The 19,054-nt window shown below is 32.4% G+C and overlaps 1 protein-coding gene across 1 annotated transcript in view; it reads left to right on the forward strand.

Annotated features, from left to right (window-relative positions):
• The window catches only part of DNAH12 (dynein axonemal heavy chain 12), a 151,018-nt gene that overhangs the window by 110,454 nt on the left and 21,510 nt on the right, over positions 1-19,054 (forward strand). Inside the window, exons 52-61 of the mRNA XM_074344618.1 lie at positions 741-830; positions 1,483-1,623; positions 3,552-3,793; positions 4,747-4,894; positions 5,200-5,345; positions 10,819-11,033; positions 11,759-11,951; positions 13,296-13,488; positions 14,436-14,608; positions 18,378-18,518. Of these exons, the coding sequence (XP_074200719.1) occupies positions 741-830; positions 1,483-1,623; positions 3,552-3,793; positions 4,747-4,894; positions 5,200-5,345; positions 10,819-11,033; positions 11,759-11,951; positions 13,296-13,488; positions 14,436-14,608; positions 18,378-18,518 (1,682 nt within the window). The remainder of the gene's footprint in view (positions 1-740; positions 831-1,482; positions 1,624-3,551; positions 3,794-4,746; positions 4,895-5,199; positions 5,346-10,818; positions 11,034-11,758; positions 11,952-13,295; positions 13,489-14,435; positions 14,609-18,377; positions 18,519-19,054) is intronic.

Genomic DNA, 19,054 nt, shown 5'->3' on the forward strand with positions numbered 1-19,054 from the left:
GGAAGGGAGAGGGCATTCTCTGAGGTCTGTTTTATAAGGGTCCTAATACCATTCATGACCTAGTCACCTCCCAAAGACCCCCACCTCCAAATACTATCACACTGGGGATTAGATTTCAGCGTAGGAATTCTGGGGGAGGAAACAAACTTAAAGACTATAGCACTACTGTTCTGATTTGAAAGTCAAGAATAAAGAAAATAAAAGTTGAAATAATAAAACATATTTTCTTATATGAAATTGTGAAGGTGTTTATACCAGCTGCTTTTCTTAAATTTTCTAAAGAAGAATAATCATCTTTTCTTTTCAATGTTTAATTTTTAGTAACAAATTTAATATATAAGTTCATGTACATGTTTTAAATTTTGATATGTTTAACCTGTTCTCAGGGAGAGAACTCTCTTTATTTCATATCCAACAAGATGTAAGTTGGTATTTTGAAGGTACAATGTATAGTTTTTCTGGATTAATATCTTTTTAATTGAAGTATAGTTGATTTGCAATGTTGTGTTAGCTTCTGGTGTATAGGATAGTGATTCAGTTTTACATATATATTCTTTTTCATTATAGGTTATTATAAGATGTTGAATATAGCTTCCTGTGCTATATATACTTAGGACCTTATTGTTTATCTATTTTATATATAGTAGTAGATTAATACAGCTTAAACTTCAAGAAGAAAAGTTTTATAATGAGCATCTTTAATTATACATTTAATAAGTCTCCATAAATTTTATTTATAGATATTAGATTACTGGGGACCTAGCAAAAAACTTCTGGGAGATATGAATTTCTTAAGAGATTTAAGAGAATATGACAAGGACAACATTCCAGTGAGTTTGATTGGATTTTTTTCTATAAATATAATTTTGCCAAGATGTATAAAATCTTTAACATTATGCAATATTATATAAAACGTAAGATAGTCCATCTTTAAGATTAAAATAATAAAGGAATGTTAACATTTATTAATGACTATATTATAAATACTCTTAATGCATTAAACCGTTCCTCTTTCAGACCATTGAAAGTCATTTAATAAATTACTGTTTTAGTGTATTATTGACATAAAAGAGTTCCCTAAGTGGTTTCTTATAACAGTTTATATCTTAATAAATTGAATATATAAATTTATGTGAGATAAAAAAGTATAGTGTGCTTTTTTCCATCCAAACTTTTATTTATTTATGTTTAATTGTTCTTTTCCCTTGTTTCCATATGTTTTCCCTACCTGTAAAAGTCTTTTAATTTTTTTAGATGAAATATCTTGCCTCAGTATCTGTAATAAATTTGCATATTGTGCTCACAAATATGACGTGTTTCTGCTACAATTATGCTTATTTAAAAAAAAACTCAAAGTACTGACTTTGGTTTTTAAAGACAACATAAGTTTTTAATATAATTTTTTACTATACATGATTATTTTTTCATCTTATTGTATGTGATAAATGTTGAAACTTCAAGATCTGAATCTTTGTTGTATAGGTGACTGTTATGCAGAAGATTCGTGGCGAATACTTAACAAACCCTGAATTTGACCCCCCTAAGGTTGCTAAAGCTTCTTCTGCCGCTGAGGGTCTGTGTAAGTGGATCATGGCTATGGAAGTTTATGACAGAGTTGCAAAGGTATTTTGAGGATCAGTACATTTATTTTCTATTGAAATATTGCCAGAAATTAAAATCTATGTGTGTATTTACTAGTTAAGTTTCTGAAAGTCATACCTCAAAGAATTTGTCCTGCTGCAGCATAATCATCAGACACTGACTGAGTATCTAGTAGATGAAAAGAATACTTGTGTGTGACATAATCTGGTTAGGGCTAGTGTAAGTGAGAGCAGGGATGACTGACCTCTAGTTATAGGGACCTGGGGCAAAAGCAAAGAAAAATCCAAAACATCAAGGGCAAAGTGGCAGATTAAAATCCTGATTCAAAGGTCAGAAGTAAGAAATTCCAGTAGGGTTAAGAGGTGAAGCACGGAATCAAGCCATGGCATGCAGTGATAGGGAATCTTTTATGGAGTGACCACTGGGGCCAAATTCCTGGGAGAGCAGAAACTGGTTAAGAGTGTCTTGTAAATTTGACTAGCAAAGGACCAAGGAAACACTGGCCTTGCCCTCTGTAGCTCTCAGAATTCTACCGAGGGAAGGAGGAAATATAAATAAAAATACTGATGGAAATACGTGGTAGCATGTGTTTAGAACAACCTTAGAGTATCAGGTGAATGATCAGGCTGTAACAATTGAGAAGATATTTCTAATAAGGCATATGTGCCTGCAGAGAGGTAGGGGCTTTGTTAATTTCAGGGGGAGTGAACCTGTATACACCTGCTAAAGAAATAATATTAATTTTATCTGGATGTTCTTCCCTTTGAACATCTTGTCCCTCCCCATAGTAATCTCAACAAGTCTGTGAGCTCTCAACTCAGCTAATTTCCACATGTCTCATAAGACATGTGAAATCTTCTGGATCCTTTTTATAAAGCAGGGAATCCAAGGTATTCAGGTTCTTTCCCGACTTCTCACTCTACACCTCTGCACTGCTATTTTAATTCTGATGCAGCTGCCCCATGTTGTTAAGGAAGGGTTGAAGGAAGGTATCCAGCAAGATCTCCTCCAAAGTTAAAAGTAGAAAGTGGAGCTTCCTGAGTCCTATCCATTTAACTTAATATGTTCTCCCTTCAGGATTTCAGCCGAGAGGAGAGAAAGCAGGTCATTCGGTGTCTGAAGCTCTAATGCTTTGCCTCATTCTTCTCTGTTAGCCTTCAGCCCATTCATGGCAATGTGCCAGAAGACGTTTCAAACTGACATATACTCTCTTTGGTCATCTTGTAAATTCTTTCTACCAGTGGCTTACAGTATACGCAAATGATCAAGTTGGGAAAACCCCATTCTTGATATACTAATAAGCATAATAAAATAAGAACTTTAGAAAATCGTGTTTGTCTCAACAAAATGTCACTTTTTAAGATTTGTTGAAGAAAGTTCAGTTTTGGTTATGGAACTGAATACTAAGGCTTTCTTTCTGTTTGTATTTCTGCTATCACTGGCTTAATCCCTCCAAGGCAAATGTATGCCTCAGCTGACTGGGAAGAAAATCAAAGACTTGGAATTGTGAAAAAAAAAAAAAAAAAAAAAAAGCACATTCATATATTTTAACCGTTTATAATTCTTGTTAACATGTTTTTCTGTTTTTGGCAACAGTTGAATGGCAACTCCTCATTATTTTATGATATTTTGCTATATTTTAATGCCATTTTTGTTACATGTAACATTTTGTTAGTCCAAAATAATTTACCTATTTTATAGATAGATGACAGTTTGCTAGACCAGAATGATTTATACATTTTATAAGATATATAAGTATAGTTTACTTTATTTGTATATAAAAATACAATGTAGTATTAAGGCATTTAAAATTTGTGTAATTTATTTATTAATTTTTATAATAATTTATAATAAATAAACATTTTAAATTCATAATATCCATAAAGGATTATGTAGACTTTTGGTTTTATGTAGTGCACATTGTAACTGCATATATTGTTCCCAAACAGGTAGTGGCTCCTAAGAAAGCCCGCTTAACAGAAGCTCAGAAGTCTTTAGCCGAGACAATGGGGCTTTTGAATCAGAAGAGAGCAGAACTGGCAGAAGTAGAACATCACTTGGAAAATTTACAGAGAACATTTCTTGAGAAAACTGAGGAAAAGGCTCGTTTAGAAGACCAGGTGGAACTCTGTGCTAAGAAGCTTGAAAGAGCCTCAAAACTAATTGGAGGACTGGGTGGAGAAAAATCGAGGTCAGATTTCTACTTATTTTAACAATATTTTTAAGTGTCAGTCTTAAATATGACTTTCTTTGGGTATTTATCTTGATTACTGATTTTTAAATGGCTGGTTAAGAATGTGGGACTTTCTATAAAGCACTTGGCCTGGCTTCTCCTAACAGATATAAATACCATTGATGGTTGTTTGCAACTTGCTTTCAAATGTTAAAAAAAAAAAAAAAAGAAAAGAGAGAGAGAAAGAAGCAAAAGGCAAATGATAATTTTTAATCTAAGTGGTGAATATGTGGGTGATCATTGTGTCATTCTTTCCAATTTTATGTATATTTGAAATTTTCAGAATAACATGTTTGAGTAGTAGATATATGGCTCATTTTATTAAATGTATTTCAAATAACTGACTTGATATAACAGTTAGCTTTATTCTAATCTATTTATACTAGCCAACCAACTACCTTATTAGTTTTGTTGAATGAATAGCATCCATAAATGTACTTTTTTATTATAACGATTTCATTAAATGAAAAAAATATCAATTTTAGCAATAGTATGCCAGCTGCTATACAATTTAAATGTGATTTTTCATAATGAATTGGAAATGTTCCTGTGTTTACAGACTAAAACAAATAGCAGGGCCACTAGACCAAATCATCCTGAATAAAATTATTAAACAAAATGCTGGTGGGTTTTTTTTGTTTTTGTTTCTGCTTATTCTGAAGATCCAAGTCCTGTAAGAAATGCCTAATATTCTAAAAATGGAAGGTAGATTATCATTTGTGTAACATAGATATGTTTTATAGTATGTTAGAGCTAGAAGGGACCCAATCTCCTCATTTTATAGGTAAGCAAGTACCCAAATTTCATGGCTTTGTGTTATAGAATTTGGACCAGAAGCCCCTTGCCCTATTAATCACTGTCTACCATCATTCTCTGTGATGAGGCTATTTTGCCTTTGGTTGATCTCACAGATGGTCTCAAGCTGCAGATGACCTTCAGATAGTATATGAAAATTTGACTGGTGATGTCTTAGTATCAGCAGGAGTAATAGCCTACCTTGGTCCTTTCACTTCTGGCTTTCGGCAAACATGCACAGAAGACTGGAGTGTGTTGTGTAAGGTAATGGTTTTATACTTCCTAAGTTCCTTTTTGAACATTTAAAGTATGTGTTGGGGTATTTGGGGGGAAAAGACGATAATAAAAACAGAGAAGGGAAGAAATGACTGGAAATACGGGATTTTTCTTTTCTTCTTCTTTGATCAATAAAATATTTCCATAGTCCAACTTTCAGTTCAGTTTTTTTCCTGTTCTTTAGAATTACTAAATAATATCTAATGACAATTAGATCAATATTTTAACTTTAAAAATATTTCAATCAACAAGATAAAAGAAAACATCAAAAGAAATGTGTTTATTTCTTACAGGAGAAAAAAATCCCATGTTCGGAAGAGTTCTCACTGAGTAAGACCCTAGGTGATCCAGTAAAAATTAGAGCTTGGAATATTGCTGGATTACCAACAGATGCTTTCTCCATAGACAATGGAGTGATTGTTAATAACTCCAGGCGTTGGTAAGGAATGTAAAGTATTAATTTTTCAGTTACTTTATTTGAAAGTTTTCAAACAGAGAAGAGTTGAAAGGATTTTAGAGTAAGCACTCATATAGTTACTACCCCTTACATCCTGCAATTAACATTTTATTATTCTTATCCATCCCTCTATTCATCCATCAACTCATCCTTTTTTATGCATTTCAACACAAGTTGCAGACATGGATATACTTCCCCCCAAATACTTCAGCATGCATATTATTAACTAAAGTTAAATATTTGTTAATTTGTTTTTCTTTTGAGGTAAAATTTATATACAATGAAATATACAAAATTTAAGTATACCATTCAGTGAGTTCCAACAGAAGTATGCACTTATGCAACCCAAAATTCTATCAAGATACAAAACATTACCAATACCCAGGAAGTTCTCTTATGTCCTTTCTCAGTAAACCTCACCCCCCGATCATTGGAAATTATTAGTCTGATTACTTTCTACAACAGGTTAGTTTTGCCTATTTTTGAACTTCATATAAAAATAGAGTCATACTGTATTAGTATTTCATATTTTACTGAAATACTAAAAGTATGCATTTTGAGAATGAATATCCTTAGGTTGGAACTTCTAGGCAATTAGTAAAATTTATTATAATCTGAGAAAGTATATTTAGCTGTTCCAAAAAATGTGTTCTCTTATAGAGCAGGAAAGTTCTATTTAACAGAGTATTAGACCCTGAATCTTTATTAATTCTATTTTAGAACTCTTTTCTATGCATTTGGTGGCCATTTGGATCTTTTAAATTACAGTTCAAAAATGCTATTGGGATGTCTACAAGTCTTAATTGAAATTCAAGGAAAACAGAGGTTTCAGGAGTGTACATAAATTGAAGAAAACCATCTGCCATTTTCTAGCAGAAAGCTAACTCTTCTAATAAAGTAACATTTCAATGGTGTTACCCTTTCTACCAGTTATTTTTGGATGGGCTGGTCCACAGGTCATGGAGTGGATGAGTTTTGATGGATGAATCACCATCCTTATAGATTGGACTTGACTTCCTAACCATTTGGGACCAGTGTGGTCAACTATGACTGTCATCCTTCTTGATACCAGCATGAGTAACCACAGAGACCTAATCTCTCTGTACTTCCTGACAGCAAAACCCAGTAATGTAGCTAGTGTTCACCCTTTCGGTTACTCACTTTAGAGTATCTTAAAAATATCTCAGAAAAAAGTTGGGCCACCAGGACTTTGGAATGTGAAAATTGTTATCTCTCCCAAACAATCTCAATCTTTCTCTCTCAAGCTGTAGGACCTATCTTCTGTGTTATTCTCTGCACAGCTGCTTCATTGGTCTGTCTCTGATTATATACTGATTCTGGTTTTTCTGTGCACATGGCCATTTACTAAGCCTTAGTTCCTAAGTTCACAGAATGTATCAGTTGAATAATATACATTAACCAGAACCATTAAGTCCAACTTCAAATTCCCATGAGACGAGAATCTGATTAACCTAGCATGGGACAAACATGTACCCTAGGTCTAGTCACCTGTGGCTGGGGCCAAGCCATTATCGTAACAAACATGGGTAAGTTAGGAATATAGTTCTCAGAAAAAGAGCCATGAACTGGGAAAGCAGTTTAAAATTAGGACTCTATTGCTCACTTCTTTTTGCATCTTTGGATGTAATGAAAGGTAAGGATCTAATTCTATTTATTTATTTTATGATAGCCATTACCCCAGAGCTGTTTATTGGTTATCCATACTACTCTCACTGATTTGTAATGCTATCTTTGTCCCTTCAGTCTTTTATTTAGTGAGGACTTATGAATTGGTCTGAAAATGCATTTGTTCTTCATTTTATTTTTTTAAATTTTATGTCAGGCTTATTGAGGTATGATTTATACAGTAAAATTCACCTTTTTTAGGTGCAGTGTTTTATGAATTTTGACTAAGGCCTGTGGTCATATGATCCCTGCCAAAATCGAGATGCAGAAGATTACCATGACATTTTTTCTGTTTTTTTAAATAGAGGTATAATTGACATAATTCTCACTTATAATCAGAATATTTAGATCACTTATACTTAATGGAATTATTGATGCATTCAGATTTAAATCTACCATCTTGAGTTCTTTTCTGTTTGTCTCATCTCTTCTTTGTTCCTTTTATCTTTTTTCCATCTAGCTTTGAATCAATTGAAATTTTTTATGATTCCGTTTTATATCCACTATTTGCTTATTGGTTATACACTCCTATTTTTAGTGTTTCCTCTGGAGTTTACAATATACATCTTTAATTTCTGAATACTTTCAAATAAAAGACACTGCTACACATATAATATAAGAGTCTTTCAACAATATAGTTCCAATATCTCTTTCCTATCTATTGTGCTGTTCTATATTTTATTTCTCATACGTCATAAATCCCATAATATATTGTTACTATTTTTGCTTTATACAGAAATGTATGTTCAAGTGATTAAATATAAGAAGAAATGTCTTTTATGTTATGTTTATTTTCCCCATTTTGGGGCTTCTTTGTTTGTCTTTCTGTGTAGTTTCATACTTCTGCCTAAAGAGTATTTTTTAACACTAATTGTATATAGGTCTGTTGGCAGTTAATTCACTCAACTTTTTTTTCTTTATTTCATCATTTTAAAAAATATTTTTTGCTGAGTGTAGAATTCTGAGTTGACAGTTTTTTGGATTCTTTTGATTTTGCTTTTTTCCTTTAAAGATGTCATTCCATTGCTCTGGACTGCAGAGTTTCTGATGAGAAATCTGCTCTTATTTTAATTCCTTTTTATGTAATGTCCTTTTCCCTCTGACAACCTTCACATTTTTCTCTATTTTTCAACAGTTTTATTAGGTGTGTGAGTTGTCTAGGTGTGTGTGTGTGTGTGTGTGTGTTTTCATCTTGGTATTTCTCCTGATTGAGGTTCCCTGAGCTTCTCATATCTACTTCATTTACCTTCTTCTCTTTCTGGAGTAACATACACTTGTGAGTCTTTTTGATACTGTCCCAAAGCTGTTGGATGCTCTGTTCTACTTTTAACCACTCTTTTTTCTTTTTGAGTTTCAGGCTAAATAATTTTTATAAAACTACCTTCAAGTTAATAACTATATTAACTGATTCTCTCCTTAGTTGTGTTGAGTCTACACAGCCCATGAAAGAAATTCTTTAGATTTGATATCATATTTTTTATTTCTAGTATTTACATTTAATTCTTTCTTATGATTTCATCTTTCTGCTGAAGAGCATCTCTTCAGGCATGGTGTCCACCTTTTTCACTAGCTCTTTTACATTTTAATCACAGTTATTTTTTAAATACTTGTCTAATATTTCCAACATTTGTGTCATTTTACATCTGTTTTTATTAGTTTCTTTGTCTTTTGGGAATGTTTTGGGGTTTTTCCCTTGCTTATTTAAGTATCATAATATTATTTAAGAATTTCATAATATAATATCTGTGTTTCTGGCACCTATCTTTTTCTGTATGTATGTATTTTTTAAATGCATGTCACCGGTGTATTTTTAAAATGTAGTACTTTATCTGCCAGTAACAGGTGGCAGGAGGATTTTTAGATTATTTAGCCTGTCATGCTGTTGGAACCATAGTTTATTATTAATCAGTCCTTGTTGTGCTTGCTCATAATTACTAAAGGTTTGTATGTTTATAACATTGTACAGTGGTTGAGAGCAGTGCAGACTCTGGGATTGGCTATTTGGAGTCAAATTTTCTTCTATCATTTTCTGTCTTGAGGTTTTCGTAACCCTTTTCACCTCTCAATGCCTCAGGTACCCTATCTATAAATGGGGATAATAGTAACTCCTACCTCATAGGAACATTGTGAGAAAGTGCTTAGCACATGGTAAGTACTCAATAAACGTTAAGAGTTTAAAATGATTATGATCTTCAAGTTCCTCACTTTAGTGTCTGTATCTCATGTTCTAACTTTGTTTACTTTTTAACTATGATGAAAATACTGTGCTACATTATTATTGTTTAGTAACACATCTCTGGCTACTTAACAGCAAAGCTTTGTTTTCCCCCAAATTATCGTCTCTGTCAGAAGCATAGCTAGATAATGCTTTTTCCTTCAGAAAAAGGATCTCAAACGTAGATGAGCACTATTTCCATACCTACAGTGAGGTACACGTGGAATACAAGTACCTTGGCCTATCTCTCTAATTGAAACAATAACTCAATTTTCCAATTGTATTTGTAATATTCACACAAAGTTGTATTAAGTAGGAGTTGGAATTGTTTAGAATAAACAAGAATCTCTAATTATTGCATTACTGAGAATACTGATTGATTTAGGCATTACCAAGAACATTGATTAACCTTAAAAATGTTAACTTACAGAAATTGTTACTTTTTGCAGGGGAATGAATAAATAGTGTATTTTTCTGATAATAAGACTGTATAAGGAAGAAAAAAAGTCCCTTTAAACAGGGCCTTAAAAGGTACTGAAAGCAACTAGTCTAATTCCTGGGCAACTTCTAAGCACTTATATGCAAAATAACTTTCTGATTTCCAGAACAGTTTTCCTCTATTTGCTGTGATGACAAAAGTAAATTTTAACTAGTGTCTGGACCTTTTTGTGCTTTCAGTAGGATTTCAGTATGATTTGAATTGAAAAAGAAAACAGTAATTCAGCTAGTATTGGATTGTTTTGTCTTTTGGAAAGAAAAGAAAAAAACAGAGTGGTCTAGAAAGAATTGATTAAAGAGCTTATTTGCAGGCAAAAGAAAAAGGGATTTTATCCCTAGAAGCTGTTGAAACAAGGAGACAGGGAAAGCCAAAGTGACATCGGATCAAAACTCCCCTTTCGGTATTAATATTTTTTAAAGATAATTTAATGCACAGTGCTAAATACAAAAGGTACCTAGGACAGTCAGCATCATCACTGAAGAAGAGGGAAAGCGCATCATATTTTGAAAATCTGAAACCATGAATCATATGTCCTTGAACCCAAAGTCTTTACCATACTTACATAGAAAAAATAAATAGATGTCAAATATATACCAGACTAAACTTGGAAACTTAGTTTATGGCTCTGCTTATAACCTAAGGAAATCTATTATAGACTAATGGATCTCTTTAAATTTTTATCAAATCATAAGATTATTTTTTATATTATGTTAACTTTGACATGTATTAAAATTACCATGAAAACAGTGTGTTATATTGGAAAGAGTACAGCTTATAGGTTCACAAGGTCTTACTTCTGACATTGAACTAAGTTTTAAATCTCGAAACCTTGGGCAATTTACTCCCTGAGACTGAATTTCTTCATTTCAAAAATAAATGAGAATAAAACTGCTTTTCACTTCTTTCTCACAGGACTTTTATTAAAATTCATCCTGATAATGTATGTGAAACACTTTGTACAAATTGAGGGTGATGTTTATTATTTAAATTGTATAATTTTCAAGAAATCTCAACATGTATTTATTCCCCTCAGGAATTTTCTTGTTGTGTTCTAGGCCTTTGATGATTGACCCCCAGGGTCAAGCCAATAAGTGGATCAAAAACTCTGAGAAAGAAAATCAGCTCAGTGTTATTAAGCTATCAGATTCAGACTATATGAGAACCCTGGAAAACTGTATTCAGTTTGGAACTCCACTTCTATTAGAAAATGTTGGTGAAGAGCTGGATCCATCTTTGGAGCCTTTACTACTTAGACAAACTTTTAAACAAGGTAAAAGTCAATTAATATTAGTTGGTAGAACTGAGAGATGATTGGATTATCTTTGAGGCCAAAAAAAAAAAAAAAAAAACAACCCACTGCATACATTCAATAATAATGTTAATAACTCAGAGCTTCTGTGTCACTGTTATGCATGGAAGGAAATTTGGAACAAGCACAGATATTCAAAAATGAATACTTTGTCTTCCCTTCATTGTCTTAATCACTGTTAATCTAAACTGCTGTTCAGTAGAGAACGTAAAGTTGAAACCAGCCTGAAATTCCTTTATCTTGTGACCATGGACCACACAAAGTCCATTATTACAAACAGTAATAGTTACTGTGGACCAAGAGTTGACTTAGGGAAACATTCCCCGCCTTACATCTTTCTGCTTATAAAAATTTTATCTCTGCCAAACTCTAGTACTGTTAAGGCCTTAGTCATATACATATAATTTTGAAATTGTTACTGAAACTTAATAGAGGAAATTGGATGAAAAGAAATCTTGATTTAGAAGGTTCCATGACAATCAGAAAAAATATCTTATACTATCCCAGAATGAGTCCTGCTGTATAATTGCTTACTTACCTCTGTGTCTGTGACTTATGTCACACCTATATTCTATTTTAAATTACTTTATGACTTTTTACTTGTAACCTAGGGAAGGCCTTAACATAGAGGGAAGAGCTATGTAACTTTGGCTTACTTATTATGTGTTTTTTTTTCTGAAATATAGGTGGCATTGATTGCATCAGACTTGGTGAGGTCATTATTGAGTATTCCTTTGATTTCAAGTTTTATATCACCACAAAACTAAGAAATCCACACTACATGCCAGAGCTGGCTACCAAGCTATCTTTGCTCAACTTCATGATAACTCCAGAAGGACTTGAAGATCAGTTACTAGGTATTGTTGTTGCAAAGGAGAGGTATGTATTGTCTTAGATGCTTCCAGATGGTCTAGAGAAGAATATTAGTAGGCCATTAATATTTTTGTTATGTGATTATTTTGAAAGCTTGTCAAATTTTTATATTTTGTATAAGTTAAATAATTTTATAGTTTTTATACATTAAATAATTATATAATTATTTAAAGTAGCCAACAAGTAAGTCATAAGCGAACCGTGTTATACTGGCCTTTTAGTAGGGGTAGTAAGATTCAGGTGACATGCCATGACTTCTGACTTGTATCTGATTGTTTGAACCAAAAATGGAATGTATGCTATGAACAAAATCAGAAATGTGTTCAAAGATTTATATACAGGATGTTAAAGAAATTAGAACATACTTAGGGCAAGAATGAAAAAGCAGGATACAAAACTATATATGGTAGGGATAATATTTTGTTTAAAAATTTTAACATATGAACAGATATCCATTTATACTCAAGATTTGGAAGGAATATACCAGAATATTAACAGTGATTATCCTTAGGGCTGGTAAGATTATGGGTAATTCTTATTATTTTCTTTATACTTTATGTATTTTTCCATTACTATTTTTTATAAGAAAAAATATTATGTGTTATTTTTTAAATAAGAAAAAATATTATGGTACCTGCAAGGGCTACTAGTAAAGAATTACTTCCTGAAGGAAATCTTTGATTTCACTTGAAGTTTAATATAGCACTATCAAGTAATCTGTTACATGAAATCAAGTTATAAGTGAAAATATGTACCATGAAGGACTTGTGTTATTTCCAGTATTTGATTCCATTTGCATGGTATCCAAGACAGAAGCATGTCATAACATATTCTATAACATGGTGAATTATATTATTTTGAAGTTTCATACCATCTCTGTAGGATGTAAGTGCCAATTTTGTCTTTTACTTGAAGAGCCAATTGTATTATGAGTCATCCTTTCTATGTCTACTATTGTAGAAGAGATGATGAAAAAGGGACTGGATATGACTAAGCCAAGGAATAGATAAGTTTCATATTCTAACTTTCTTCTCCAGTTCTTAGTCTTCTATAATGAGCTAAGCCATGTGGATGAACTTAGCATATTCTTAGACTTACTGTAATATATGTTTTTGCCATATTTTACTTATATGTAATTAATGCTTTTTTTGCTTGAATTTTTCAAATTATTATTTGTATGGAAGTACTTATTTCCCTAGGTTAGGATAAAGAGATTAATCATCTTAATTTATGTTTCATGTCTATGATATTATTTAAATGTCTAAAAACTGTGATATCTAATATTTGGCTGTGAATTTAGGTAAAATACTACAAACTTAGACTAAATGTCTTTTTAAAAATCTCTTTTAGACCAGAATTAGAAGAGGAACGAAATGCTCTTATTCTTCAGTCTGCAGCTAATAAGAAACAGCTAAAAGATATAGAGAAAAAAATTTTAGAAACATTATCATCTTCAGAAGGGAACATTTTAGAAGATGAAAGTGCAATTAAAGTCTTAGACTCCGCTAAATTGATGTCCAATGAGATAACAAAGAAACAGCAGGTGAAAAAAGAATCCTAGAAATTTTTTGATTCTTAAGATTCCGGTTTGCTTCCATTCCCTAAGGAAAGTACTGTGTTAGACTTTCTGGAAAATAAAAACAATTCATAAAATACCAAAATATAGAAACTAATTTTAAACTCACTAGAGAATATCTTTTACTTTTGAATTATTCAAAACCTGGTGTTATCCACATGGTATTTATACACAGAAGAAATAAATTTGGAATGAAAAATTTTTTAAATATCTTTTTTCATTATTGTATAGGTAGGGCAATCTAGTCCGTTTTTTTCAAGTTTTAGTTGACTCTTCCTAAAAATTAAGTTTGGGAATTTAGCTTACCTCTGTTTCTAGTTAGAACTTAAGATGTGTGGATGTAATGGCTGGTTAATTGAACAGTAAGTGGTTCCAGGAATTAATAAGAATGTTCTTCTGACATTGCCTTGTCATTTGTTTGTCAGGGAGAGAGGGAGAGTTGGGGGCGGTATGTAGTGGAAGGAAGACACACACAATAAAGTACTTAATACAAATTTATCTAACACAGCCAAATATTGCATTTTTTTTTAGAATCCCACAATGTTATAGGTGGAAGAAACTTTAGGTTTTAGTCATCTTGAGCATTTCATAGTCAAGAAAACTAGGGCCCAGGAAAAGTAGTTAAGGCCCAAGTTCACACAGTTAAGTGATAATGAAGAATGACTTCTACAGGCTGACTGTATTGATTTTCAGACTTTTCAGTTCTCCTTGGCCCACCCCATGAATTAAACACATCTTAATACTGGGGGTAATTAAAAATAAAAAGGAACCTAAATGTCCTTTCATGTAAACTATGCTTCTGTAATTTTGTCACTGATCAAGGGGTATTTTTTACTATAAATTTCATTATACAAAAAACCACATACTTAAAACACATTTTCTCTTTCTTAATCTTGATTTTTCTCTTCTTCTAGATTGCAGAAAAAACAGAGCTCAAAATAGCAGAGTCTCGAGAAGGCTATAGACCCATCGCTAAACATTCCTCAGTGTTATTCTTTAGCATTGCAGACCTGGCTAACATTGATCCCATGTACCAGTACTCGCTCACCTGGTTTGTGAACCTTTATATCAGCTCTATCCATGACAGGTAAACATTCTTTAGCTTCATTCATCCTCCCTAGATTGGATTTTCACCACCCTTTCCATTAAAAATAATGTAACTTCTTTTATTATTATTTATGTCATACATATTCATTATGGAACATTAAAAATATGGAAAATGTAAAAAGGAAGGAAGGAAAGAAGGAAGGAAAGGAAAAGAGGGGAGGAAGGAAAGCAAGAAAGAAGGAATAAAGGAAAGAAGAAAAGAAGGAAGGAAAGAGGGAGGGAAGGAAGGAAGGAAGGGATGGAGGAAAAAACAAGCAGGCCTCCTTTCTATTTTAAGTTTTGTTTCACTTGTACTCAAGATTTAGGCATAGAGGGATTGGCTTTAGTCCTTTCCACCCCTCTCTTTTAAGTATTTTGATAAAGCACATGACCTATCTTTGGTAGCAACTCCAGTATATCTTTATCCAGCCTTGAGGTCTCTAAAAAGCTTCAGCCCCACATTTCTAATCATTTGCTAAACATTTTCACTGTAATCAATTAATGAATGTACACAGCTTTTGGAGTTAGACTGTTGTAAGGGATTAAATTTCAGTTTTGCCACGTAGTAGCTACCTGAATATAGGCACGTCAGTACACCTTTCTGTAATTGCCTCAATTTTCTTTATCTATAAAATAGGGATAATAATAGTACCTACCTTTAAGAATTGTTGTGAGGTTTAAAAAAGATAATATTTGTAAAGTGTTATTAAACAATGTCTGGCATTTAGTAACTTGTTAAGGAAAATAAAAGTATGATTTGAGCCTACCGTATGTGTTCTACTTGGGCTCTTGGTAGAGCAATCTTTCCTGAGTGATTTCCCAGTTGGGATTTAGAATTTGAATTAACACAACCGACATGATGAGGATATTCAAGTTGAATTGACATAAATGTGAATAACAGGTGTCCATGGGGATGTGACATCATCAGAACCCTCATATTCTGCTAGTGGGATTGTAAAATAGTGCGTCTGCTTTGGAAACATTTTAGAAATTCCTCAAAATATTAAACATAGATTTGCCAGAGGATTAAGTACTTCCAGCAAATCAAGCAATTCTTGGGTATTTCCTAAAGAGAACTGGATGAATATGCTCCCACAGAAACTCACAGTTTTTTTGTTTCTCTACACAAAATACTATATTGAAAAGTTACTGGAGTTAGTTTTTCCCCCTTCAGTATGGTGATGTTTGTTATTCATGTGAAATAAAGTTAGGGTAGTTTGTTTATTTTTGTATTTCATCTTAGAGTTTCCCCTTCATCCTTGTTTATTATAATTTTATTGTATTTTTGAGCACATAAATCATCAGTATGACTCCAAAAGTTAATCCTATACAAGAAGGTCTGCTTAGAGAAGTGTCGCCATCCCCTACCCTCTCATCCCATTCCCATGAAGCCAAGTATTAGTTTTTAAAAATTAAACTTTTAATTTTGAGATAAATGTAGATTCTCATGCAATTATAGGAAGTAGTACAGCGATCCCATGTACTCTTTACCTAGTTTCCCCAATGGTGACATCTTGAAAACCTGTTGTACAATGTCACAACCAGAATATTGATGTTGACACAGTCAAGATACAGAGCACTTTCATCACCATGAGGATCCCCGTGTTGCCCTTTTATAGCCATACCCACCTCCCTCCCATCCCCACCGTGTCCTTAACCTTTGACTATCACAATCTGTTCTCCATGTCTGTAATTTTGTCATTTTAAAAATGTTACATAATGGAATCACACAGTATGCAACTTTTGGGGATTGGCTTTTTTTTTAACTGGTGTAATTATCTGGGGATTCATTCAGGTTGTTTGCTCCTTTTTCACTGCTGAGAGTTATTTAATGATGTTGATGTACCACAGTTTCATCATTCACTTGTTGAAGGACATCTGGGTTATTTCTAATTTTTGGCTTTTATGCATAAAACTGCTATAAAATGCATGTATAGGTTTTTGTGTGAACATAATTTTTCAGTTCTCCAAGATAAGTGCTTAGGAGTGCAATTGCTGGGTCATATGGTTGTTGCTTGTTTTTTTAAAAAAGTAACTGCCAAACTTCCCCAGAATGGGTGTATCATCTTACAATCCCTTAAGTATTACTGAAAAATTTTTACATTCCCACAAGTATAGTAAAAAAATCTTAAACTGAAAAATTGAAAATAATATATTCTTATTCCAAAAATTTTAAACATGTAAGAGTATAAAGAAGAAAATAAGTATCAGTCATAACTCCTTCCAAAAGTAACCATTTCTGTTCACATGTTTTCTGGCTTTTTATAAATTTTCTTTAACGTATGAAATTGATCTAGATTTTATGCTTCTTTGGGGCAGGTAAATGTTTCATAAATCTTTATCTCTTACAGTTCCCTCCCCAGCATAGATCCTCACACTAACAGAGATTCAATAGGTGGTTTTTTTGTTTGTTTGTTTTAATCGAAGTACAGTCAATTGCAATGTGTCAGTCTCTGGTGTACAGCACAATGCCCCAGTCATGCATATACATACATATATTCATTTTCTTTTTTTTTCCATTAAAGGTTATTACAAGATTCAATAGGTGTTTTTAAATTAACTGATTGTTTTTGGTCATTTTGGAGTACAATAAGAAGTTTAGAATTTTGAAAATAGATGTGTAAACCATATTTCATTTTCTCGTAGAATTATACCCTGTTTTTAACATACAGATTCACAAGAAGTTAAACACATACAAAACTGTACAGGTAGGTCCCGTGTAGCCTTCACCCAGTTTCTCCAGTGCTAAAATCTTTTTTTTAGTTGAAGTATAGTTAGTGTACAGTATTATGTTAGTCTCAGGTGTACAACCTAGTGAGTTGACATTTAAATACAGTAAGAAATAATCACCATAACAAGTCTAGTAACCATCTGTCACCATACAAAATTATTAAAATATTATTGATTATATTCCTTATGCTGTATATTGTATCTCATGATGTTTATTTTATGACTGGAAGTTTGTACCTCTTAATCCCCTTCACTTATTTGGCTTCCACTCTCTCCCCTCTGGCAACCACTAGTTTGCTCTCTGTATCTGTCAGTCTGTTTCTTTGTTGTTTTGTTTGTTCCTTGGTTTTGTTTTTTAGATTCTACATGTAAGTGAGATGATACAGTATTTCTTTCTCTATCTGACTTATTTCACTTAGCATATACCCTCTAGTTCCTTACATGTTGTTGCAAATGGCAAATTTTCTTTTTTTATGGGTAAGTAATATTTTTATTGTTAAGTATATATTGTGTATATGCCACATCTTCTTATTCATTCATCTATTGATGAACACTTAAGTTGCTTCCATATCTTGGCTACTGTAAATAAGGCAGCAGTAAACATAGGGGTGCATATATCTTTTTGAATTAGTGTTTTTAGAGGTTTTTTGGGGCTAAATACCCAGAAGTAGAATTGCTAGGTTATATGGTGGTTCTATTTTTAATTTTTTGAGAAAGCTTTATATTATTTTTCATAGTAGCTGCACAAATTTACATTCTTACTAACAGTGCATGAGGGTTCCCCTCCAATGATAACATCTTACATAGCTATAGTACAATATTACAACCAGGAAATTCACATTGGTGCAATCCAGAGACCTTATTCAGGTTTCACTATTTTTATATGCACTCGTGTATGTGTGTATGTAGTTTAATATCTTTAACAGTGGTTATTTTGATAAAATAAAAACAACTTGTATGTTAATTCTTATGTTACTTATTTTTTTTCTTGGTTTTATTTGACTCAATATATTTTCCTTTTTTTTTTTTTAACTTTTTAGTAATAAATCCAAAATTTTGGAAAAGCGTCTGCGATATTTAAATGACCACTTCACATACAACTTATATTGTAATATATGCCGATCACTATTTGAGAAGGACAAGCTGCTGTTTTCCTTTTTATTATGTGCCAATCTTCTTTTGTAAGTTATTTGCTTTTTCTTTCTTTGTTTAAAAAACCTGCCTGGAAAACCTAATCAATGGCTTCTCACAGAAGGATATCATGTTTTTGCTCTGTCTAATTCATGGTCTTATTTGTACATTTCTCTACATTAGTATTGGTGGTTTGGTGTTTGAGTTTTAAAATTTGGATCATACAGTAAAGCTCACAAAATGTTCCTGTACAGTTCAGTAAATTTGTACAAAGCAAAAATCTGTGTAACTACCACTCATATCAAGAAATAGTCTTTTTAAGTTGGCTTCTTTCAGTTAGTAATATACATTTAAGATTCTTTTATGTCTTTTCATGGCTTGATAATTCATTCTTTTTAGCACTGAGTAATATTCCATTATCTGGATATACTACAGTTTATCTATTCACCTATTGAAGGACATCTTTGTTGCTTCCATGGTTTGAAAATTATTAATAAAACTGCTATAAACATTTGTGAGCACATAAGTTTTCAACTTACTTAGTTAAATACCAGGAAGTGTGATTGCTGGATCATGTGGTAAGAGT

Source organism: Camelus bactrianus, chromosome 17 (genome assembly GCF_048773025.1).
Source record: "Camelus bactrianus isolate YW-2024 breed Bactrian camel chromosome 17, ASM4877302v1, whole genome shotgun sequence".
Lineage (NCBI taxonomy): Eukaryota > Metazoa > Chordata > Mammalia > Artiodactyla > Camelidae > Camelus > Camelus bactrianus.